General features: G+C 45.0%; 1 protein-coding gene across 4 annotated transcripts in view; it reads right to left on the bottom strand.

The window, feature by feature from the left end:
* Positions 1-2807: 2807 nt before the first annotated feature.
* Positions 2808-24975, bottom strand: part of LOC142566724 (serine/threonine-protein phosphatase 2A activator-like) — a 149486-nt gene continuing 127318 nt past the window's right edge. For 3 of the 4 annotated variants that reach the window (XM_075677583.1, XM_075677584.1, XM_075677581.1), the window contains 2 exons: positions 8146-8253; positions 2808-3281 (listed from right to left, as the gene is read on the bottom strand). In XM_075677583.1, the coding sequence (XP_075533698.1) occupies positions 3192-3281; positions 8146-8253 (198 nt within the window). In that variant the 3' untranslated portion in view covers positions 2808-3191. The remainder of the gene's footprint in view (positions 3282-8145; positions 8254-24975) is intronic. The other variant, XM_075677582.1, reaches the window with a different exon arrangement.

The following is a 24975-nucleotide window of genomic DNA, read 5'->3' as shown; positions in this document are numbered from 1 at the left end:
CGGATCTGTAGTCACTACCTGTCCTAAGTAGATGTATTCCCTTACCACTTCCAAAGACACACTTAAGCGAAAATGGTGTTGAAGCGCGAATGTGAACAAACGAAGCCGGTGCGAGGGCCCACGTGATGCCATTAAGCCAATGGCAACATGACGTCGGCCTCGACCAGGGCGCACGAGGAGGGGGTGGCTTTCTTCAAAGCGTGGCGCTACTTTACAAAGTTTAAGGGGCTTTAGTGGTGACCTTTGCCTCCGGAAATCATGGGTTTGCAGCACTGAAATATTTCTATCTCTGCTATTAATGAACCAATTTGCAAAATTCTTGCTGTAGAGTGCTCTCTAGAGGGCATGTAATAACTTGCAGCACATTACCAAAATTTGCTATGGGTTTCAAACATCACTTACAGTGCGCTTACTTTGTCGTTCTTTTGGTCCCTGTTTATGTATGTGCTGTAAGTGATGTTTCAAATAATGGAATACCAACTAGCCCATACCCAAACCTTGCTTTGCTATGGGGCCTGGTGAGGGGGCCCTCTAACTGCTAATGGCTGCAGGTTTTTCATCTATGCTTTGTGCAGAAAAATGTGTACCATGCTATGAATTGTTCCAGAAACAGCACATGCAATTGAAACAATCAACAACAAGCCAAGGGATTGCTGCAGTCACTACAAAGTAGATAATGTCTGAACCTCCGACAGGCTCTTGCACCTCTGGAGAGCCAAAACCCAACTCAGTGGCAGTATTGCAAAAATGTAAATGTCAGCTATGCCGTAACAGGCACCACAAGGGGTGTGGTCTACTGAGAAAGTTCCTAGGGCAATCAGTGAGATACAGAGCTTTTTTGACACAGCATACAGGAACGCAACATTTGAATAGTACAGCAAAAAAATAAATGCTAGAGGCCTCTCTACACACTGCCAATGAAGCAACATGTTAAAAACTTGGCTTGTAGCCGACAAGAACTGGTGTACCTGGGCCACTATATTGTAGCAATTCTTTCGGCTCAATTCTAGTGCTTTCTAATCATCCATTGCTCCTGACAACCTGATCCAGGTTGTAAAATATGCTGAGTGCGAAAAGCAAAGGAATTGTAATAAGATAAACTAGAGGTACGCAAATATTCGCAATTCTGAATAATACTCACCATTTTATTCATATTCTCTTTGAAAATTGACCATTAAGAATTGACTCTTCTAAGATGTTGAACATTTGGGTCTGTTCTAACATAAGGGATAAGACCTACACGTGTTGACGGAGAGTTATCGATGCCAGTAATGACTACTGAACGATTCTGCTGAAGCATAGCTGTGGTGGCTGTGCAGGGGCACCAATTCTGAATATAACTTCTGCTCGATAATTTCCAGTCATTCACTAAAAATGCCTCACTTTCAGGCAGTATATAGTACACGAATTAGCACATTGTCTCGATTTAGGCAGAGCAATTTATTATTTGACCAGGCTACCCATATTTGCATCTCTTTAAAACAATGTGCGGGACTGTAGTACAGTAAAACCTCACTATTATGTACCCGCGTAATAAGTAATTCGGGTTTAAATATTGTTGCAATGAATCTGCCGCCCTGTCACCATTGAACCTAACTTAATTGGCTGACCGCTTAAGCCGTAGTCACTTAATGCATGCCAGATGGTTAGTGCGTAGTATTTACTTAATTTTTCAGAGTCTACAAGTGTGTAATCGGCAAAATGTCGTGCACGCAGAGAATAGACAGCAAAATTGTGGCGCACGGATGTTTCCCAGGCTGCAGTCACCACTGACAGTGAAGTCAAAACATGGTAGCCAGGATGTGTTTTCTACTCCCATAGCTTCTAGTGCTTCCATGTTCTTGTCATGGATGATGACCCTGCCATATCCAACACAGCTAGTGCGTTGACCGTCATGAGGACGTTTGCAGAGAAATGGGGCCTGATGGAGAAACTGGCTCACGGCCTCGCTGAGTTTGAGGATGCTGTCATCGCTGCAATGCCTCCACGGCGGCAAGTGAAACTTGCAGATTGTTCGCTGCCTGCTCCCAAATACAACTTGTTTGTGTGTGTTTGAGTGAGAATTAACAAGTTTTCTTGGCCGCCGTTCATCTGCCATTGTTGGTTAATTAGTACATCACTTAGTGCACACCTGACCCAAGTTCCCGGTGAACTTTGTATTAATGAGATTTTAGTGTATAACACTTATCTCCTTCAACAAACGCAATGCTAGTAGTTGCACCTGGTGACATGCTTTTTCCTTCTTTACTGTTCACGGTGTGGCACATAACTGAAAGTGGTCATTTCCTAGCTCCTCAGTTGATCAGTCTTCCGTGGAAGTTTGTGAACAGCTTTACATGTGTGTATCAAATAACGATTTTTTTTATTGTACTACCTTTACAGAAACTTTGCACTGTTTACAAATGAGAAAATATTCAATATTCGAATGCCACTTTATTGGAGTATTCATGTTTGATTTGGAAATACTGAACCCCCTAATCGTTACATCATCCAGTCGCCGACTGAAAGCTTGCATGCCCTCTTGTACGTGTAAACAAATGTCTTACATTTCAGAAGACGAGTAAAACTTGATGCACCATGCAGTGTAGGAGTGGATTTTTGTGTGAATGTAAAATGCTGTGCATCATAGACCAATCTTGAGACAGAGAACATGATGCTTCGTCACTTTTCTTCTGTACTTGGTTAAGGCACAGGGCAATAGAGGAGGACACCGTGGCATTTTTACAACAAATTTTAGAGGATTGTGAGTGTGCCCTCAACCCCGCGCTGCTATTATTGTTGAATATTGTAACGAATAATTAAGGGAGTCCAGACACAACTATTTATTGTGGGCTAACTTGTGCCCTGGGGGTAAATAAAAAAGGACTGCCGCGTTCTGAAAAGGAGATCAAGAATGCCTTCTTCTATCTCGAGCGTCGCTTCACCTCTTCTTCTTCTTGCAGACGCTGACAACGGCCATCTACTCTCACCTCCTGCACTATTTGTTATTGCTGCCCTTGAATCCTGGCATCCTTTGCATCTGCAGCAGTGGTATAGTCCTGGTGAGGTCTGTCTATCAAAGTACAGCACCAGAAAAGATTGAAGGGAAAAGGAACTTTATAAGCTATTGCAGCATAAGACAAAAAAAAAAGCTAGCAAGGAAAGCACAGTTTTAACGTCATAACTCGCACAATCATGGATGCAGCACAAGTCTATTTCGGTGGACCAAGCTTCTGGTGTGGCCGGAATGGCAGCAGGTTGCCGAAGACCACGTGCTGGACCACCGGAAACTTCCCCAGGACCTGGACATAAATTGAGTGTCACTGCTTCCAGCCAAAAACTACATCTCACAAATTGGATGCCCTTCAAAAGCAAATCAGTGAACTGCAAGGATGCTTCGGGGGAGGTGCAGCTGATTGCAGTGAAACCCTCTTAGACAAAGCAGCGGACTCCACATTTATTGCATAGCTGGGGTTGGGGCTTTTGGGCAAAACAGAAGTCAATGCTGGTCCGATGACCGACGCACTGTGCACAAGTTTATGTAATGTATGCAAGTACTAGTGGTCACATTACCAACATACAGGGGTCCTCCTTACTTTATGGCCATCAAATAGCTCAACGAAATCAGTAAAATGGCGATGTAGAAGGTTTATTATGCAAATAGATGCAGCCCTCATTTACTGCTGTGGGCAATTCAGCACTAAAGTATCAAATGGGCCGCACCACTGTGGGAATTCAAGGATGAGAGAAGACAAGCTTTGATATGGCTCCTTACAGTCCAACCCATTTCTACCCAACCTGAAAAAAAAGGCAGTGGTAAGTTTGAAATAACATTTAACTCAATATAAAAGCTAAATAAAATTTGCACACTGAAAACACACAATCTTAGGGAGCCCTGAAGCGCCCCTTGAACTTGGCAAGTGTTGCATTTGGCCGACAACGTGCCTGCTGCCCCGTGCATCATCAAATAATACATTCACTGGCACTGAGTAGAGTCAAAGCCAAATACCGAGGCTTTTGTACAAAACAGAAGTCAATGCTGGCACGATGACCGATGGTGCTGTGCACAATGGACAATCTCGGAACCCGTGCACAGGTCCATGTAATGTATGCAAGTATTAGTTGTCACATCACTTAAAGTGCATGTGCAAGGTACGCCTGTTAGGCACAAAAAGGGTTCCACTAAGCTAAAAAATGTAGTGTGTGAACCTGACCTTTTCTGTTCCCAGTAGATTCTGCTGTGCCATCCCTGAGGTGGCAAGTCGTCTTTATTGGGAGAAGAAAATCATGAAGGAAGGCCCCGGACAGGTACTTAGCTAGGTGGCAACGTGATAGCGAAGTTGACATTACTTACAAAAGAGGCGACAATACAGGAAGACAACAACACAAAAGGGAGGAGCCCTTTTCTATGTTTGGTGCAAAGGGTGCAGCCTACAGTGGACGGGGAGGTGTGTCAAGTGGCTGGTGCTATTCGCAAATGCTTCCCTAACCCAAACGGAGGATACAAATGTTTAAAAAGAGCAGCACAAGGTGTGTTGTGGGGCATTATGACTCCGATCGTTCTGAACATTTCCGTGTCCGTTTCTCGTCTGCTAGCACTTGCCATGTAAATATGTAAAGTACAGCCCTCCTTTGGCATGCAGCAGCGACTATGGCTGGCAGAGTGTTGGAAGAATCCGGGCATCATTGTGGCAGCAAGTCCAGGAGGAACCTGGACTGGCTGGACTCGAGAACACAACCTGGACTCGAGAAGCCAAGTACACTCAATCTGCACGTAGGGCACAGAGCTCTGAATGCCTCAACCGAGTCTTGTAGTTATGCGTGGCATGTGGAGCTAGCAAATGGGACATAGAAACAGCTCTCCCTCTTTGGAAACTGTTGGCTAACTGCTAGCTGATATCAGATGGCAACAGCCCATAGACCATTGGGCGATAGTTTTAGACCAAAAATTACTCGCACGCACAAGCTCGCATGCGTGCACACCCTTCCTGATTTGTCACGGATAACAGGAAACAGGCAAAGTGACAGTTGAAAACATGTTTTTCTCGAATTGTTTTGCTCTTAAGCAGCCTCGTCAGAAGACCTTCCTGAAAGGTTACCATAAGCACAATCAGGACAGAAAAAAAAAAGATGCGATAGTCAGAGCATTGATATTGGCACCACACATGCTCAGAGGGAGGAGAGTTGGTGTAGCAGGAGGACAGTATTTGAAGTGTCTGGGCTTCGGAATCGGTCCTTGGACCAGTGTGCGGGGCAGAAAAGTGCAAGTGTGCGTGCTATAGCTGCACTGGTCACACAATATCGGCCTGAAGCTATCGGGCCGATGAGCTGATCAGAGCGGGACAGCATGGGGAGCTCTCGCTGGGCACTGCGGTTCGAGCGGTGGGCCACGTCCCGACATCACCTGTCGCTACTGTGCTGGACCGGGCCTCGCCTCGGCTTACAGCACTGTCCTTGGAGGTTGTGCTACCTATCAGATCCTGCCATGGCTGGGCTTTGCCCCGGTTTCTGTTGCTCCCAAGGCAGGTTGCGCAGTGGCATTCATCGCCGTTCCTCACATGCCGAGGCTGGGCTGCGCCCCAGATACCGTCACTGCCGCAGCTACCTGTGGCTGAGCTGCGCACCATTTGCCACTACCACACCACTATGGCTTATAATGAACTGCTACAGTTGGAACTGTGAGTGCTGCAGGACCTGAACTGAGGTTAGCGACATTAGCGCAGCAGACCTGTCCAGTGTACAGCTAGTATTTATCCTTATGTGCCTATTCCCATGTCTACTGCCACATGTGTAAATTCATTCCTCTCCATCTTGGATGATTCCCAAGTATGTCTGGCTGACCGGTGCCCATACATGTGCCCACTGTTGTGGGGGGAATGGAAGAAATTATACATTGCATTCATTATATTCCGCTGCACTAATATTATATTCTATGCTTTTCAAAAATTTCTTCGTTACTATATTTTTCAATGGTAATGCCTTCATTTCAGGGCGTTTTCCAGGCTTCAGCAAAGGCCCTTCAGGGCCCCTGTAAGCTAGTTGCAGTTACTAGCCACTTGCATGCATTGTTGTGGAGCCTTTTTCTTCCCAGTGTGCACTGTAAACCAAAAACATCATCAGACCCTGATGAGTGAGTAACACAAGTGCTACCGACTGTCACATCATCATTCATAGCAAATTTCCAGGGTGTCTACCAAGTTGACATCTCCAAATTCCCCGAGTTTTCCAGGTTTTCCCCGAGTGCCTTTGCAAAATTCCCTGAGTGATGCAGAACTATGTTTTACATCAAGACGGGTTGAAACCATATCGCCCGATGCTGTCACTCTCTAGTCAGCATATAAAAAACATAAAAAAAAACGACTTAGCCCAATTTGAATACTAAGTAGTAATGTTCATGTTATTCAAGAAGAGGATAGAAGGGATGGGTTTGTAAAATGTAAAGCAAATAAAATGTTTTCGAAAAAAAATTGCAAATCGAGTCGGACATTCTCAAATACGAATAAAAAGGAGATGCATACACAAGCAAATATTTTCGAACATGAGTTATTTCTATCAACTGATAGCAAGCTCAGTGGCATGAGGCCCAAACTTTGTCACAACTGAGATTCTTTCTCAACAGCTCATAAGTCAACCTCAACTGTCCTGACATACTCTCTCAGCCCACGCACGATGCCTCAGTGTTGTGTTTCACTGCTTTAAGTACTTTATTTTGGTTTGGATCAAGGGGGACAACTGCATCTCGGCTTCAGGCAACACTCCACTTTTTGAGCTCAAGCTCCTCCGAAACAGCGGCAGCACGCTCCCTTTCCCGTTCTTTCCTCAATGCGTAGGTCCTTCCTGTTCTTGTCCTCCTTCCGCCACTCGTTCATACCACGGACCATTTGAAGCATCTTCTTGGTCAACTGCACAGTCCATGTCCAATTTTTTGAACTCCCTAGGGGCCGCGAAAACGTTCGAAAAATCGGCCAGTTGGAAAAAATAAATGCATGTCACTTACTGTCCTTAAGGGCTCAAACCGCCAAGAGGCACATTCGAAAAAGCTCTGAAGGCCTGTCGATACACATATTAGGCATATCAGTTCTTGCACTATGACAGGAGATACTGGGTGCACGCGTGTATAATTAATGAATACATACTGTGTCCCGTGGCAATAGCCCCTTCCCACGCTGGTTATGCTTCACTGCAATATTTTTGCGTATACTTAACCAAGCAACATTTCTGTAGCGAGGGGAAGCTGACTTTCAGGAACCGGCATTATGCAACGCACCGTGCTTTCCAAGCTTCTAAGCCAATCGCTAGGACCACAAAGTCGGTGCGATTGCTGACAGCAGTGAATTCTTTCAAAGAAAAATATGGCACCCAACGGCAAGAAGCTCAATAGCGAACGTCGAAGCAGCTAGGTCTAGCGTTGCTGCAGTGGTGGCTATGGCTGCCAGCGGATCTGCGTGCGAGAGTGCCGGTTCGAGGAGGCGAAATAATCAAAACGGCAGCGGTGGTGGCCTTTATTAATGCCATTTCGGACTGCGGTCGCGGCCAAAAGTGCAGAAAATTGGACAGCGAAGGGTTCTTGCGTCCGAAGTTTCAGACATTCTGATACATTGACTCTATGGAGTACGTGGTGGTGCCACAAAGCCATCCAAATTATCGGGCATGCGGAAAGTCGGTCCTTGACTGTACACTGGCGACTCCTCCGGCCGAAGACAGAGTGTCAAAGACGCTTCATTATGATTCCTGTCTGTTACTCGAGCCAGCATTACCGCGACTTTTGACCCTTTCAATAAAATTACAGCTAATTTTCCCTGATAGAGGCACAAATTCCCTGAGTTTTCCCTGAGTTTTTCCAGACTACTCCAAATCCCTGAGAATTCCTGGTTTTCCTGGTTGGTAGATACCGTGATGTCAACACACTTGATGCTTTCAGTGGTGGAAACATACTACTGTACAAACTACAGAGGAGGCAATGGCACATAAAATTTGTCATGCTCATGTGTGGCATGGCTCTTCAAACTATTGGTTCCTTCTTTTAGGTGAACTGGGATTCTTTGCTTTCCTAAATTGGAGAGAGAATAATTCACTACCACAGAAGAAATACACCAAAGGATTACCGAGAGAAATCCAGAAACATGCAACAATTTCCGAGAGCAACAGAGCCCCGTCTCTGGTTACCTCAGCCTTGTACATCTTCATGAGCCCTGTGTTGACCTTGGACCAGCTAGGAACTCCACTGATGTTCCACAATTGATTAGAGTGCTCATGGAATGGGCCAGTCTTCACCTGAAGTAGACAGGAATAAAAAAATCCAGTATGAAAGTACCATAAGAAGCCAACAAATGAAGACACCAAAAACAAGATAGGGAAATTTACATGTACTTATTAATTGAATTAAAGAAATGATAAATTAATGAAAATGAAAGTGGATGAAACAGCAACTGGCCGCAGGTGGGGCACGAACCCACGTCTTCGCATTACGCATGCGATGCTTTTACCAATTAAGCTACGGCGGCACCATTTGCCCATCCACTTTCTGGGGTACTTATGTTTATCTACTAGAAGTAAACCTGAGAGTGTTAGTCAGTGCCACACCTCACGGCCTTGACGGCAGATGTAGAAAATCCTTATCTATCGCATCATGTGTATGTCAGCTTTTTGGGTGAAGGCAACTGGTTAATAAAGCCACACCTGCTACCTGAAGGCATCAATGCTACCGGATCTGAGGCCTTGCTATGTAACAAACGAGAAGAAAGGAAACCAAGGGCTTGATTTTTGTTAGTCATATCGTAAGAAGCCAACAAAGGCACCAAGGACAGCATAGGGGAAATTACATGTGCTTATCAATTGATTTAAAGATATGATAAATTAATGAAAATTAAAGTGGATGAATAAACTCAATAAGTACATGTAATTTCCCGTAAGCTGTCCTTAGTGTATTTGTTCGTTGGCTTATGATATGACTAATGAAGCTTTGGCCCTTTGTTTCCTTTCTTCTAGTATGAAAGTAGTATGAAAAATTAGTACGACTATCCGGGCCTGCCCAAGACGCTGCATATGCAACACCCACTGTCTGAAAGCACTGCCTTGGGCAGTCCGGGACTGTCAGGGACCAACAGTTGTGCGACATGCAGCAGTAGAGTCAGAAGCGCGATGGTGAGCCAGTGTGGCGGTGCAATAGATTTGTACTGTCCAATTTGCTCTCTCACTGCGGTGCACCACAAAGGCTGGGCCTCCAAGATCACACTGGCCCAATCTCGGAGGTCATGCCTAGCTGTGCCTAGCTGTGCCTACCTGTGCCCAACCTGCGCCAGTGGCTCTCTCCGATTATCCATCCCCAACAGTCTCGGACTGCTTGGGGAATGTTGGCCTGCATTTGATTTTCTCTAGCAGCTTTGGAAGCCCTGCCCACCAGTCTGAGAGCTGCAAGAATCATTCGTTTTTCACAGATCAGATGTTCCGGACTGTCTGCGGACTCTTAAAGCTGTCAGCAGATTTTTTTTCCTTTGGCCAGTTCAAGCAGCAAGCAGAAGATGGCTGTCTGAAAAAGATGCATGCGGCGTCTGCTGCCACACTGTAGAAGATGCCGTGCGCTTCTACGTACATTTAGTGTTCGGGACACCTAATGTAGACCGCTCAGCTATTAGGTCTGTTGCAATGGTGCCTTCTGTGCCATCATTCGAGCTTTGGATGAGCCGTGCGATTGCTGCCACTTTAGTTCCCGTTTTTTTAATTACGTAGCACAATGCCAGCAAACAGGAAAGAAACCAGAAAAGATCACTATGAAGAAGCAGACAAAGGGACCGGAAGTGTGTTGGACTAACAATAGACCTTTTGGTAAAAGCGACTTATATCCCCCAAGACTAAATAGAGTATGTGTGAAACCACTGCAAATGACTTCAAGGCGGTAATGCTTACTAGACACTAGACACTGTATACAGAAAACAAAGCTCTTTACTAGCCAGGAACATTGGTGGCGTGCTCACACACTTGTCCGGATCAAGTACATAGATATATAAAAGGCTTCTACACTTTAATCTCATTACAATGAAACATGATACAGTCGACTTCGTTAATTCCACCCTGACGGGACCAACGAATTGATTGAATTATCCAGCAGATTGAATTGAACAAGATGCATAAAAAATGACAAAACGTACTGTTGATTCATTTGGCAGTATCTGCCACTGTCCAACATGCCCCTGAATCAAACAGGTGCCCTCTTTCTATGTGTCCAAAATATAACATTAGCGTAGAAATTAAGTAAGGCTCCTAAACAAAGTAGAAATCTAACGTGCACCTGGTTTTTTAGCAAGAAAAATAAATGCATTGCACAATGGCGGCCGGTTTCCTAAAGTCAGGTCTGCCGCATGGTTTTTAGTCAGCTTTGTGGCAGTACATCATTCTTATGTGGTAAAGCATACAAAGGCAGCAAAGGTGGTTTTCGTATCCTATTGCACTGTGCAGGCAATTTTCGGCACAATTTTCCTCGGAAAAAATGTGCGCATTAGAACTGAGTAAATATCATAATCGGACATTGTGAGCGACGGTATAACATCTTCCTAGAGCAGGCCGAAAGTAAGCATTTTCGACGGCAGATGACGTGCGTTCAACACATTCTCTGTCCCTCCAAGCTCCGCCGACCCAAATGTGCTCAATACACCCGCGCGTGCACCAGGGTGGATGCCCGCAAGGGGGATTGTGTGCTAAATTCGGTCTTTGCTGAACCCACACGAGCGGATTGCATGCACAAGTGATGGACATCCTACTCTCATTAGACACAACATATACTATTCTTGTTGGTAATGTCAATTTTCCTTATATAGAATGGGAAGGCTTATAACTAAAAAATAATTTGTTGTTGCTTATTGCCAAAGCATATTGCAAAATGATAAAAGCCCATTCCCTGTTCCAGTTTGCTGAATGTCCAACGATGCTTGGAACAGACAGTGAAAGCGTGCTGGACCTGTCCTTTTGTAACAATCGAGAACTTGTGTCGAGCGTTAACACGATTCCTGTAATAAGTGCCCGTGAAGTCATTATTGCAACATTATCATATAGCACCATGCACGGCCAAAGTGTACCACCAAGGAAGGTGTTCTTTTATGACAAAGCTGATAATCTATCCCTATGTCACGAACTCAACAGCTTTCTACAGAATTTAGATGCCACACATCAAACATTGATGTCAATTCTGCTTGGTGTCTGTTTAAAGCCAGGCTGTTATCATTAGTTCAAATTCAAGTCCCACCACGCATTATACTGTCCCAATAACATACTGACAAGTTGTGGATGAATCGAAACCTTCCGACTGATTATTAACGCAAGACACCAGTTACATCGCAGATATTGTGCATGTTCAGAAACCGACACCTATGTTAGGATGAAAAACCTAAACAAAACAAATAAGCAAGGAAATGCAGAAAGCGGAAGCCACATATCTGTGCACTCTGGCTGATAAAGTTAAATCTAATCCGAAAGATCTTCAGAAGTATGTTAAAAGCAAGAACAACAACAAGACAGCTGTCCGATATAGACTGCGTAAGCCGAGCACTTTATTCACTATTTACAATCAGTATTTTCTGACACTGCTGACGTTATAGATAGATGATTTACAAGTTGTTACCGAGCTCGAAATGAATGACATGGAAAAAAATTGGGAGGACGCTTAAACTTCGCCTTTAAGAGTGGAATGTGATAGCATTCAAAGATCCCTGACTGCTTCTCATGCTTCCCGGCAACTGCAGCTTCTGTAACCGTAATGTTTACTGGGAAATACTGGTGCCAAATGCTATGCACTAAGGCAAGCTTTCTGGTAGAAACAGCATGCGATGCGGAGGAGGTGAGCGCCATCTAGAGGTGTTGCAAGGTAATGGGCGCGCCGCTCCATGGCCTCCGAGATTGGCGTACATGCACGTGCCGGCTGGCTAGCACAAATCTTAGAGGCCATGGCCGCCCTATGAATGGTAGAAATGCTGCAAAAGGAGTTTGCATTTTGAGTTTCATGTAACAAAATTATGTTTTCTCATATATTTAAATTACAATTTGATGCTATCCTGTCTGTAGATGGTTTTAGATTGTACTTAACAATTTTCCTGACACATGTTACCTTGAGGAATTCAATTAATTCAGTAACGCCTTTGCACCACTCGGATGGCCTGCGTGGTTGTGGTTCGAAATGATATTTCACCAAGCGACGCCGACATCAGATCTTTTGCGACACGGGGCTCTTAGCACTATCGAGTTATCAGAACATGGGGGTGTTGCACTGCTCAAAAAGGTTGAAGGGACCCTGAAAGGATTTTGACGATTTTGTACAAACGTACTCAGTCGTTAGAGTAGATCGTTTTTATCATTAATTAATGCATCTAAGTGCTCTGCATAAAGCGTGTAATTTATTATAAGGCTTTAAAAATGTACATTGCTGCCGATCGCAGCACACTGCTCGGCTGAATTTTCAACCGCCCCTACACATATGACATAAATCACCCAATTGACATCAGTATTCAATTCAGTTTATTCAGACATACATACATGGTACAGGATGTCCACAAGGCGTGGACAAAGGAGGCAACAATGCCTCCTGACAGGGCCTTCACCTCGGAATCAAACATCATGAAAGCAGGTCGGCATGACAAAATACTGCACTACCTACATTGAGAGATCAAAGCAATAAGTGAAAATTCAGCAATACATGCTGTTTTACATATGACAATTTATCCTATGACTTGACATTTACATTGATTACATCATTCTAACTCATGGAAACAATGATGTAGAAAATCATTCAAATTGCACTTGCTCAACACAAAAAGGTACAATTCTAAGCAAAAGAGGCAGGAGAAGAAAGCATCATTTTCATTTTTTTTTTAATTGAGAAAGGGTTTTGCAATCATTTATGCAGTTGATCATTAAAGGATATGTGTTACAGAGTGTAACTATTTGGTTGCCTACGATCTGAGTACCATAATTTGTGCATGACTTCGACCAAACCATAGACACAGCGCGCAAGTTATGGGTAAGGTTCTTGTTTAAGTACTCTGTGGAGAAGGATGTAAAATCATGCGTAATGTTATGAAAAATAGGTACAGCCAATGAGAAACTGTAAAGTTGATATTATGGCAGTACCTGAACTGCGTCGTACAGGAATTCTTTGGTAATAGGTGCGGAACAAAATACTGTCTTCAACACCCTGAACTGAAGCGAGAAAATGCGGTCTGAATCTGATTTGTTACATGAGCCCCAAACTAGCTGACAGTACATAAAATAGGAGTGAACTACAGAAAAATAAATCTGCTTTCTCAAATGCAGAGGTAAAAGATATTTTACTCATTGCAACAAACCAATAGACCTGGATGCTTTCAGATGAACCTGATCCACGTGATCCGTCCATGTTAAGTCATATTTGAAACAGATGCCCAGGAAGCGGCAAGAATTTGTTGGCAATAGATTGGTATTATAGATCTGTAGTTGGACGTGATGATTCAAGGGCTTGTTTCTGGGGCAGAAAATAATATATTGTGTTTTCTTTATATTTAAGTCAAGTTCGTTGTTATTTAACCAGTCTGTAGCTGACTGAACCCCTGATTTGCATGTTGTTCAAGTGAGGCTAGATTTGGACCAGAAAATAAGACAGTGTCATCCGCGTAAAGGATAATATCAGGTGTCTGGGGGATGTTAACGAGATCACTGATGTATAAAACAAATAACAAAGGCCCAAGAATAGATCCTTGTGGCACACTGTACCTAATTATTCGTATATCTGAAAGAAATTGATTCATACTAGTGTATTGTTGTCTTCCTTTGAGATAACTGTCTATCAGCTCATGTGCTATTCCTCGGATACCATACTTTCCCAGTTTTTCCATCAGAATTTCATGTTTAATAGAATCGAAGGCTTTTCAAAAGTCAAGAAAAATGCCCAGTGTATAGTTTCTGTTCAAAGTTTTCCAAAATACGGTCCTTTATGAATAGCAGTGTTGTCTCCGTTGATTTCCCAGCCTGAAATCCATATTGTTGTTTACATATTATATCATGAGCATTTAAAAATTTGTTTAACCTCGTGTATATTATGCGTTTGGGGATTTTAGAAAAGAGCGGCAAAACAGAAATAGGTCTGTAATTATTCAGATCATTTTTTCCTCCTCCTTTGAATATTAAGGTTACGTGTGCAACTTTAACTTTAGCAGGGAATATACCGGTCTCTAATATGAGATTACAAATATATACTAGAGGACCCACAAGAAATGGAAGTACGGCCTTGATGGGGCGTGCACTAATATAGACATTTCCTGGCGAGCACCCATCCTTCATTGCCTTTACAACACTTACAACTTCTTCCTCCGATGTAGGTATAGGAAACAGCGAATGACTGTTAGTGGAAGGAACACATGAATCGATAGGGGTTAAAGGGACACTAAAGGTTACTATTAAGTCAACGTGGACTGTTGAAATACCATCACAGAAACCTCGAAACGCTTGTTTCGTGCCAAGGAGAGACTTAATTTAAGAGAAAATGCGTTCTGAAGCGTCCGCGTACCTCTAGCGCAGTTCAAACCACCCGCCCTCCGATCGAGGAGTACTGACATCATGGTCTCATAGTGACGTTGCGCCATCGGTGAGTAGAACGGCGTCCGCAGACGGCGCTAGAGCTTTTCTGCACAAAACGCAAAAGCGCGGCCAGGAACAGAGCCAAGACAGAGCCGACAGCAGAGCGAAAGCGGGAGTATGGTGGCTAGTGGAAGGAGAAACGCGCGACCATGGGACTCTTGCATTGCCCAGGGGGCACTGCGAGAAAGGTGCTAAAAAGCGCCCTCTGTCCTAAAATGGGTCGTACCAAGCTCGGTCGTCTGCTTCGGAAAGCACGTTTACAATATGGACCCGCCACTTTCGGTTGTGTTGTAGCACGGCCTGCTGCGTATATCGGGCACCGAAGATTTTTTCAGGGGTGGCACGCTGCGTAAAGGCAAGAAATTATGCAGTGCCGAATACGTGTACGCCGTTCAAGAATTAGGCGGCGAAGTTTTAGCACGGTGTCAATCGCAAGTGAAGCGAGTCGCGCACGAAGTGGAACTACAGGTAAGGTTTGCACGCTAGCTGCTAGATTCAGGCGCGCAAACGTGAGCAAATGCGTGCTATAAATGAATCCACAGCAGCGATAAGCAGACATCATGTGTATGGAACTGCTCGAGCACACGACGGTACGCGCCGCGATGTACGAACTGCTCGAGCGCACGATCGTACGCACTGAGACGGCAGCGGTCTTTCGACATGCCGCCAAACGGCAGGCCTCCTGCAATCTTTGTTGACTGCATGCCGCTAAACTGATGCAATGCATGTGAGCTCGCACGTACGTGCGAATCGCGCTGCAGCGCGAGCTCGTGCGCTGCTCGCTTGATGTAGCTTTTAATGACAGCGCTCGAACATCGATGTGCTGCAATCAATATTGCCTTGCTGCGCTGCCTCAATGTGCTGGCTTGAGATCAAGGATGAGCGCATTTAACTCTCTTAACCTGTGCTGCTCGTAGAGTAGTAGTGAATTGTCATCGAATGAGCCCGACCATTTGTGCTCATTTGCACACACTTCACCACTTCGCATTGGTCGAATTGTTAATTTTCGCTGTGGCCGGGTCTCGAATCGTGAATTACCAGCCATGCCTGCTGCTATGTCAGTCTGCTGTCGGTACTGTAGGTGCAAAAGACCGAAATTTCGAACGCAGATAATCAAGCAAGCTTCAAGACAGGTGAAGCAGTCAGCATGGCACGAAGTTTCGCTTACTCAGCGCGACGAACTGCAGCTATGCAGCACGCCCGACGCTCCACTTCGTGAGGCCTTGAAAAAAACGGTAGAATCTGATGTTGGGATTCAGGCCTTCTTGTTCATGGCAGCCCACGACACAGAAGTAATGACGGTGACGCCTTTTCGAGGCTGGGCTAGGTCTCTCCGGATCGGCATCACAGATTCCTTCTGCTCCCAGCATTACGTCCCACGGCACACGGAGAGTCCGTTTTCGTTAAACTATAGGCTGCGGCGAGCTCGCAGCGTGGTCTGTGAGAAGTGACGAGCCTTTTCGCACTCGCAACAGGGCATAAAAAAGTGCGAATCGACGCAAAACTCGGCCTAGAAACGTGCTTCGCCACAGCCAGGGCTCAATACGACCCAAGCTGGCACGACCCAGATGTTGTTTCCCGCACCGCCACCAGGCGCCACTACTATACCTCAAACTCCAGCGCAAGACGCCCATAAGCTGGTACTTCATTCTATGACGCAAACTTCGACGCTCGTCACAATGGACCCTGACACCGACAGATTGGCTCGCGATGGTGGGCTCAACTTCAGCAATTTGAGCACCGACGAGCGCGACCTGCTGCTGAGGGCTCGCACTGCCGGCGTCGTTGCGTACTACGATGGCGGCCTCGACACTGGCTCTCCGGAGCGGGAAAGCAATGAGGGCTTCCCATGACATCACATGGACGTGGCATTCTTGCTGCTTGTTCCAAATGAAAGTTTCGCGAGCCAGCAGAACCCTCACAGCACGATGCGATAACGAAACTACTGAAACTCCAAAGTGTGCGCGGTGCAGAGTCGAGCGCGCAGAGTCGAGCGAAAACGAAACCTTTCGAACACCCATATTACTGAAGGGTAACGTCAATATGTTATTTTTTCTTAGAATTGAATAGACGTAGACAAGGAGCAGTTTTTTCCGTCTTATAATCGAATGAAATGATATTTTTAATACGAGTAGTTGAGTATTAGTAACACAAATTATGAGGAGTCCTTTCGTCATCGGGCCAGTACCGGAATGTCGCTGGGGGGTCTCAAATCGTGTCATGCATTTACCTCAATTTCTTGGTTACTAAAGCTCTGTTCGCGATTATATTGACGCCTTAGACGTTCTAGAACATTGCTCTACCACTTTAACTTGAGTTTCTGGTAACCTTTAGTGTCCCTTTAACGCTTGGGTCATTCATGAGTAATTTGGCGAGCCTGCATTAAGAAAATGTTCATTAAACTTGTTTGCAAGTGGTACACCTGAAAATATTTTACCGTCGATGTAAAAATCCGGCGGAATGCGTGCTTTGCCACCTTTTATGATGCTGTTAGCTGTTTCCCACAATAATTTAGGGCTGTTCATGACGGTGGAAAATTTGTTATCGTAGTAAGCTGATTTTGCTTTCTTAAGATCTAAAGTTAAGTTGTTACGGAATTTTTTAAACTCCGTGAAATGAACCGGATCTTTCGTTTTTATGAAACGAGCAAACAGCCAGTTTTTTATGTTTATACATCTGTATGATACCGGAGTAATCCACACTTTTCTTATCCTCCTGTGCTTTTTTATAGGCACGAGTGGAAAATCACTGTTATAGTGGTGAAGCACTTTCTGTAAAAAAATGTCATATGCCTTAAACTGGTTACTTTCACTATATATATATCATCCCAGACTGCGTCAGCCATCAGTGAATGGAACTGCGCAATGCTATTTTCATTGATCTTTCGTAGGAGGAATTTAGTTCCATTTTTTTCACCAAGGAAAAGAAGGCAATCACTTAAGCTCGTCAAAATTACACCGGACGTTATATTATTTGAAGGTAAATTAGTAAAGCACAAGTCTATGAGCGTTTCGGAGTGTTGACTGATTCATGTCGGCTTATCTACAATATTTTCACACTCAATGATAACATCAACTCGAGCAGGTGCACCTGGCTAGCATTGTTTCTTAATAAATCAATATTCATGTCACCAAATATAATAACATGCCATTTAGTGAAGGTAGCATATTCAAGAAAGGACTCAATGTAAATAAGAAAGGTGCTAACTAATCCGTGAGGGGGTCGGTATGTGAGAAGTATAATCATGTTATGATTCGTCACACCAACTGTTTCAAAATCATCACAAACTACGGTGAATCCCGGAAGAACTCGATAATCAATGTCTTGTTTTATATACAAAGACACGCCGCCACCACATTTTTCTTTCCTAAATACAGAGACGTTGTCATAACCTGTTGACTGCGTAACATCGCTATTCGATGCATACCATGTTCCTGTAAATCCAATTATGTCAAAGTGACATTTTATGAGCTCGAGATCAGCCTCAATTTCATGAATCTTATTTCTGAGGCTTTGTGCATTTAAATGATACAAGGAAAAAGATTTACAATAGCTACTTTCATTTATGAATGAGTTAAGGGAGTCGCTAGTATAATGCTTTAAATGTTTTACACCTGGTTAGAGCAGTATTAGCTCTTTTTTTGGCTGGTTAAGCCCTGCGCCTACGGGTGGGTGGAGCATGGAGACCGATCAGGCAGCTCATGTACGTCTACGCTAAAGTTCCTTCATCACTTGAGTTTATGCCCCGACCGTTCCATCGAAACGCCTGTGGTTACCGGAATACCAGACACGTTCGGCGCTGCGACAGAATGCTCTCAATGCACGCTGCTTCAATAGCTCTCGCTTGGAGTCGACTGCCAAGCAGCTGGTGGAGAGTTTGGAGAGGCTTCGCGCGCGCGCTCCTAGAGAACTGGAAGTCGACGACGTGACGTGCCATCATGACGCAGAGCCAATGAAGGTGGAGCTCAGCCCTGATCACTTGGCGAATGAGTTGAGGAGGAAATGAGTGACTACGGAGGAGGGTAACTTGTAACCGTCCGTAGCTCTCTTAATATGAGACGTTTCACAACAAATTGTGGTGCGAATGAATAACTTTAGCTGCACCCTACACGTCTACAAAATTTGTCCGAACCATTTCAGGGGCCCTCTAAGTTTGGTTCTGCATCTGGCCCTCATTGCCTTCCGAACTATCTCTTAAAAAACTGCGCTGCATCCATGACCCCCTTCCTTGTAATCCTCTTTCAAGCCTCGATTGAAGATGGGACCCTGCCCATTGATTTTGATAGTGCAAATGTAGTCCCTGTATTTAAAATTAGCGACTGGACAAAGACAAAAAAATACGGGCCTATTTCACTAACCAGCGTGTCATGGAAGCTATTAGATCATATACATACTAACGTAATAGATCACCTACAGAATACAGTGTAGACTGCTTATAACATAAGTTGCTGTAGCCACAAATATCCACACAATAAGCGGTACCGCACTATAGCCAAAACAACAATTTTCAAGGCCTGCTCATATGCAAAACATGTAGACCAAGCAGCCGCACTTATCTGAGAATCGAGGCATGCGATTGGGAGTTATGCATCAGTTTAAATTTACTAACATTGAAAGCTTAATGTTCAAGTACCCACGGTCTTTGCATGAAGCAGACAAAGTAGTAATAATTTTAAAAAAATGATGGCAACCCGAATTTAAGGCGCAGTACAGTGTCTCATCAGATTTGTCCGACTGATTGGCGTATGCACGGTGTCGAAAACATAACGATCGTGGACCAAGCTGCCGCTATTCAAGTGTTGCCCGTGCTCTCACTTTCGTTATCAATGTGGTTTCTCCACTTTCCATGTGCCATACAGCCATCGCAACACATTTCATTGACTCGACACCAAACCACAATGGCGGGGGTATCGGGCAGCATGCCGTCGCGGGAAGCTCACCCTTGATATGTTCGCATCTGGAGACGATTACATAGAGATTACACATGTGATCAAGTGCATGGGCTGAACTGGCTGCAACGCGTATGAAGTGGAGTTTGGTTCCTCCAGCAATTAGCCATGGCAACTACTGCGAATGCCTACCAAGTTTGTATGTGCACACACTGGTACAAATGGCGGAAGCTCACAAGTGCACATAAAGCCTAATAGCTCCAAACTAAATTTGCGCAACCCTGCTTAAACTGATAACGCCGCATGCACGTTATCTGCACTTTACGATGTGCATCGTGACGGGTGCACAGAAACTGCAGCCACGTTCAGTACACAGTGTACCATTGATAAGCAGCTACACAAAAGGCTTCTCCGTCGTCTAGGCAACCAGCGCGAGCCCACATCGTGCTGGCACCACTTTTTCTTTTCGTTAGTTTGTTCGCTTCGTGTCTCATGCTCCTCCTCCAGATCGCCCTTGCTACTCTCCTCGCCCATCGGTGGGCGCACCTCATTGAGAAGCGTGCTCGCTACCACGCTTTTCCCGCGGAAGTCGCAGTATAACCAGTATTTTGTATCGCGCGACTGCACTGTAAGCGGTATGCGTATACAGTCGAACCCACTTATAATGATACCGGTTTTAACAATATATCGTTTATAACAATGAGAAGCTGCTGCACCGTCAACTTTTGTATGTTTTCTATGGTGTAATAGGCCACTTACTACAATGCCCAGATGCCGCATTATCAGTTATAACGATGAAGTCTGGCTGCTGGGTGTCCATGCCGAAAGATAGTGAAATGCAATATCCTTGAAAAGAAACAAAAAACAAATTCGAGCCGCTGAACGATGGCCCGCTGCCCCAGCAACTGCCACGGGCTCATTTTCCAGCTTTCTCCGCACGCCTCTCTCCCGTCACCCTTCTATCCTCCCAACACGAATGCGCTGTGTCCATAGCTCTGCGCTGCGCCACCCTCTGAAATACAAATGAAACGTGCCAACTGCATTGCTCCCAGATTGCTCGCTGGCTCCTGATTCAGCGCAGTTCTGCAGACAGCTTAATCGCTCGCGTTCGTGTTGGTTAGTTGCGTCGAAATCCTTCCTAGCCACGCAGTTTCTTGCCACCAAAATGGAAGATGGCTAATCCGCCCGCTGATCATCAGCAATGTATGACGCTGCCGGTGAAAAGGAAGCGCACAGCTATAGATTTGGAAACTGTTTCTAACCTATGAGGTGGTCGTCGCAAACATGCTTGTATCAAATAGCGATGGCAACGACAGCAGCGATGATGCAGTAGGGCAGGCTGCCTCAATGTTGTCCTGACAGAAGGCCCGGCAGATGGTTCAGTCCCTCCGGTGCTTCGTTTCCGCAAGGAACCTTCCACTGCACTACTTGGAGCACCTGGATGCCTTGGAGAAGGATGTCGGCAAGCTTCGCGTAAAGCATGCAAGGCTGGCGGATTTCTCGTGCAAGCCATTGAGAAGTATGTGGCGAGATGCTTGAGGCTATCTCGCCTAAGCGTTTCTTCTGGATTTCTCAAGCGGACAGGCAGCCGCGGCAACCTTCTCGCATTTTTAAAAGGCCTCTTTCAGGGCCACTAAAGTGATGCCTTGGCGGAGCTCGCATATCGCTTGCGACCCGTGACCCCTCTTTGCAGTTGTTATAGCAGTGCCATTCCTTAACGCCGACAGCTGTGGCTTGTTACACGCAATTGGAGTGCCCAGGAAGCAGTTAAAGGAGTGAACACAATCAGCAGCCAGATGGCAGAAGGTGTTGGGGAGGGGCACCGGTTTGCCCGCCATTATAGTTTCTCACAACAGCTCTGCCATCCCCCTATTTTGATTTTTTCATGCAACCCGGTTATAACAACTATCAGTTACAGTGCAGTCCACTTATAACAATACCACATATAATGATATATCATGATGAGTCGACTTCAGAGTATCAACTTATGCATTAGGGCTACGAGAAAAAAACCTGCATATAACAATAGGTTTTTCACCGCATATCGGATATAACGATCGAAATTCTGCATTTTAGGCTGTTTTTTCCATGCAGAATAATCATGAAATTTGTGTTGCTAAGTTCCTTGTAACAGAGACGGGCGAAAAGCTCGCCTAGGCGAGTTCGTATCTGCTGCCATTACCGCGCAGCGCATCCCGCCAGCACGCTGATTGCAAAAGCCACGGAGAGCATCGCAAGTTGGCGCAGCGCGCCACAAGATGCCGCCAGCTGCTTCGCATCTGTAAAGCCTCTGAATTTTCCAAAAGCAGCGCCACTCTTGGATCTTTCCGTCACTCTGCTCAACTCAGTGTTTCCTCCTGCACGCCTTCTGTCGCCCTAGCCTCCTACACTCCCCCATTGGCAAATTTGTGTCACGTGGAAGCACGCGTTGCGCTTTTGTATAGTGTTTCTTCCCAGCGCACTCCGAACACCATTGCTGGGCCAAGGCGATGAAAGTACACGCAGACGGATTGATCACAGGAGGTCACAGGATCAAGTCACGGCCGTGGCGGCCACAGTTTGGTGGGGGCGATACACAAAGACGCCAGTGTCACGTCCATAGGGGGCACGTCAAAGAAGCTCAGCTAGTCAAAATTAATTCAGAGTCCCCCATTACGGTGTGCGTATAATCAGATTGTGGTTTTGGCATTTAAAACCCAAGAATCCATTTTTTTCTCTGTCTTGTGTGCCTTGAGTGTTCCAGTTAAAGCAACGCTATTTCTCTGCGAAAACTTGCAACGCAGAAGAATACAGACACACGTAGTATACAGATATAAAATGAGCACTTCAACAAAAGTGTTACTGGTGCTAATTAGGGGGAGGGGGGATAATTATTTTCAGAACCTCTGTCCAGTTGTCCAAACAAGTTCGTTCTTGCTATCAAATTCTAACCACTTGCACTGTAATAAATAAATAAAAAGCAATTTCATGTGCTGGTATGTTTAAATTATCAATACTGTCTACGTGTGAAAACGTTGCTCATGGCCGCCACAACCTGTGCATGAGCTACACACACCTGTAAAAGGTGCGGAGAAGAAGCAGCCCTGTTGCTAGGCATTGCTGGCCCAAGACAGTTGGAACCTCTCACGCGCCGCCCGCACAAAAGTATCCTGCAGGTATGTAAAGGAACATACGAAACCACGTACACATACTTTCACGCAGTGAAAACCTGAAACTGAGGTAATTGTACGACGCGTGTTTGAGCACTCCATCTGCATGCATTGTGTGTGTTTCAGCAACACGCACTCTCAATGTGCGGGCGCTTTAAGTCTTAAATAATGGTCCTTTTCTCTATTTTTTTTTTTGCATTTCCAACACGACATTATTGAGGCCAATTACTGACTGATGAAGCAAAATCTCGCCTCAAAAACTGCTCCACATGGCTCGAATGAGCTTTTCCACGGATTTCCTGATTTCCTCCGGTAGCGCGTTAGCCGTCGTCAGCTGCGTCCGAGCCAGCATAACTAATCCGGCTGTTGAGGCTGCGCCGACCGCGGGAGTGGAGCGGAGGAGGAGGGAAGTGGTTGGCAATACTTTTGGAGATTGAGGGGCTTTAGGCCCAACCAGTGGCACGCGCCAGCAAGCTTCGGCATGCGCCAATGCGTCAAAAGCGTCGGTCTGGAACAGGGTGAAGCGTGACGACGCGCAGAGATTTTGTCGACTGCCGATTAGAGGTGTGCGCCAAAATGTCGGCGCGCCACCACCGCAAACTGATCGGCACGCCGCCACCACTGATGTTTCTTGTTGGCGAGATTGACGTGCCATTTAAATAGGAATAAAGATTTCTTTTTAAGTCAATCCAATTTCGTTTCAGATTTATTTTGTGATGTCTTGTTTAATTCTTTTGCCTATCTCAAGCACAGAACCATGTCAAGCAGGGGAGCAATGAATAACACAATAAAAACAAGAGTATCCCTGCTCTCCACGCATCTGCGCATGTGTGTCATCACAAGTCAGAGCAATGTGGGATTCCGAAACTTCTTCAAAAGTGTAATGCACAACGACAAGAAACAGCAGCCTCGGAACTTCAGAATCATGGCTTGAGGGTCATGGGCACTGTAGTTGATGGTAGAATCAGCGATATGTATGATAGCGGCATCAATACAAGAGATGAAGCTTGTAGCAAGATAGAAATTTCTGGCCCCGATGCGTTTTAAGATGCTGGTTGGAAGTTTTCGCATTATTCTGGCCGCTGCATTTGAAGGAGTTTTTTTACATTTCTATGTGTAAAAAAATGTTTTTACATGTCTAATGCATGGTGCTGTTTCTTTGTAGCATTCATGTAAAAAATTGAATGCAACTCACACTGATACCTGCAATGAAATATAATACAGTTTCGACGTGCAGGTTAAAACACAAGTTTTTTTTTTTCGGAAATAATTGTGCATCCACACTTCATTCATTCGACCTGGTGATGATGAGTTAACAAATTGAGCAAATTTGTTTTCTACAGCATCATAACGTGCCTCAGCTGAGAAAATGCTGCACAAAACAGAAGTATTTTGATTCTTTTTTCTTCAGGGAAAAAGAACATTATAAGAAAAGTTACATCAGCAAAGGATGATTAATATTCAAAACAAATGATTTCACTTGTCGAATCGGGAAGGTGCATTATAACATCTGCTGATTGCTTGACAGCTTAAGGGCTGAACCCAGAAAAAGTTGGTCGTGAAGGTCTTTTTTTTTTTTTTTACATAAAGCATACTGTATAAACACAATCTCATTCAGAACAAGTGGAAGCAAGGTTAACATATCTAGAGAGTGTCACTGGCATTGGTGCTGGCTTAGCAATTCTAGACGAATTCATTCTCTCTTTGCTCAATGGAAAAATACCTTATATGAACCAAGGCATTGCAAAAAATAAAACAATTTTGACTATGACGCAATGGCAAGGCTCTGCATATTCGTGGAGAAAGGATTATAAAACACACTCAACATAGACGCTTTGAGATATGTGCCCAATTTTTAAAAAATATGTTGGCTGAAGAGCAGAAAACTTACAAAACGTTTTGTATTTCTCTCACTTTCAACACCTCAGTACTCGGTCTCTCAGCCCTTAGTATTAAAAGGCCAAAATTTCAACCAGTTCAGGAAGAAAGGATGTAGCAAAACAGCTTTTTAAAACTGTGAAAGTCCGTCCTCCGCTTCGGCATGCCGCCAACTACATGCCCTCGCAATTCTAAATGTCTCCAAGGCACTCCAGTAATTTTAGAGAACACATCGGTACACGTGCAGTTGTCACTTCATGGCTGCCGACTCAGCGGTTCACGGGACTCGGGAGTTGGGCAGCCGCGCCCATGCGTGCCATCCCTAGGAAAAGGCACAGTAGCTCCACTGGAAACCCTAGCAGCAGTTCGTGGTGTTCCCAACCATCAAGAGAGGCGGTGCAGCCTTCCGGTCGCGCCACTAGAGTATATTCTAGTTCACTATAACCTGGTGCCACACCAATGACATTGCCGCTGCCAACTAG

Source organism: Dermacentor variabilis, unplaced genomic scaffold (genome assembly GCF_050947875.1).
Source record: "Dermacentor variabilis isolate Ectoservices unplaced genomic scaffold, ASM5094787v1 scaffold_13, whole genome shotgun sequence".
Classification (NCBI taxonomy): Eukaryota; Metazoa; Arthropoda; class Arachnida; order Ixodida; family Ixodidae; genus Dermacentor; species Dermacentor variabilis.
The sequence above is the reverse complement of the archived record's forward strand: the minus strand, read 5'-3'. Positions and strand labels throughout refer to the sequence as shown.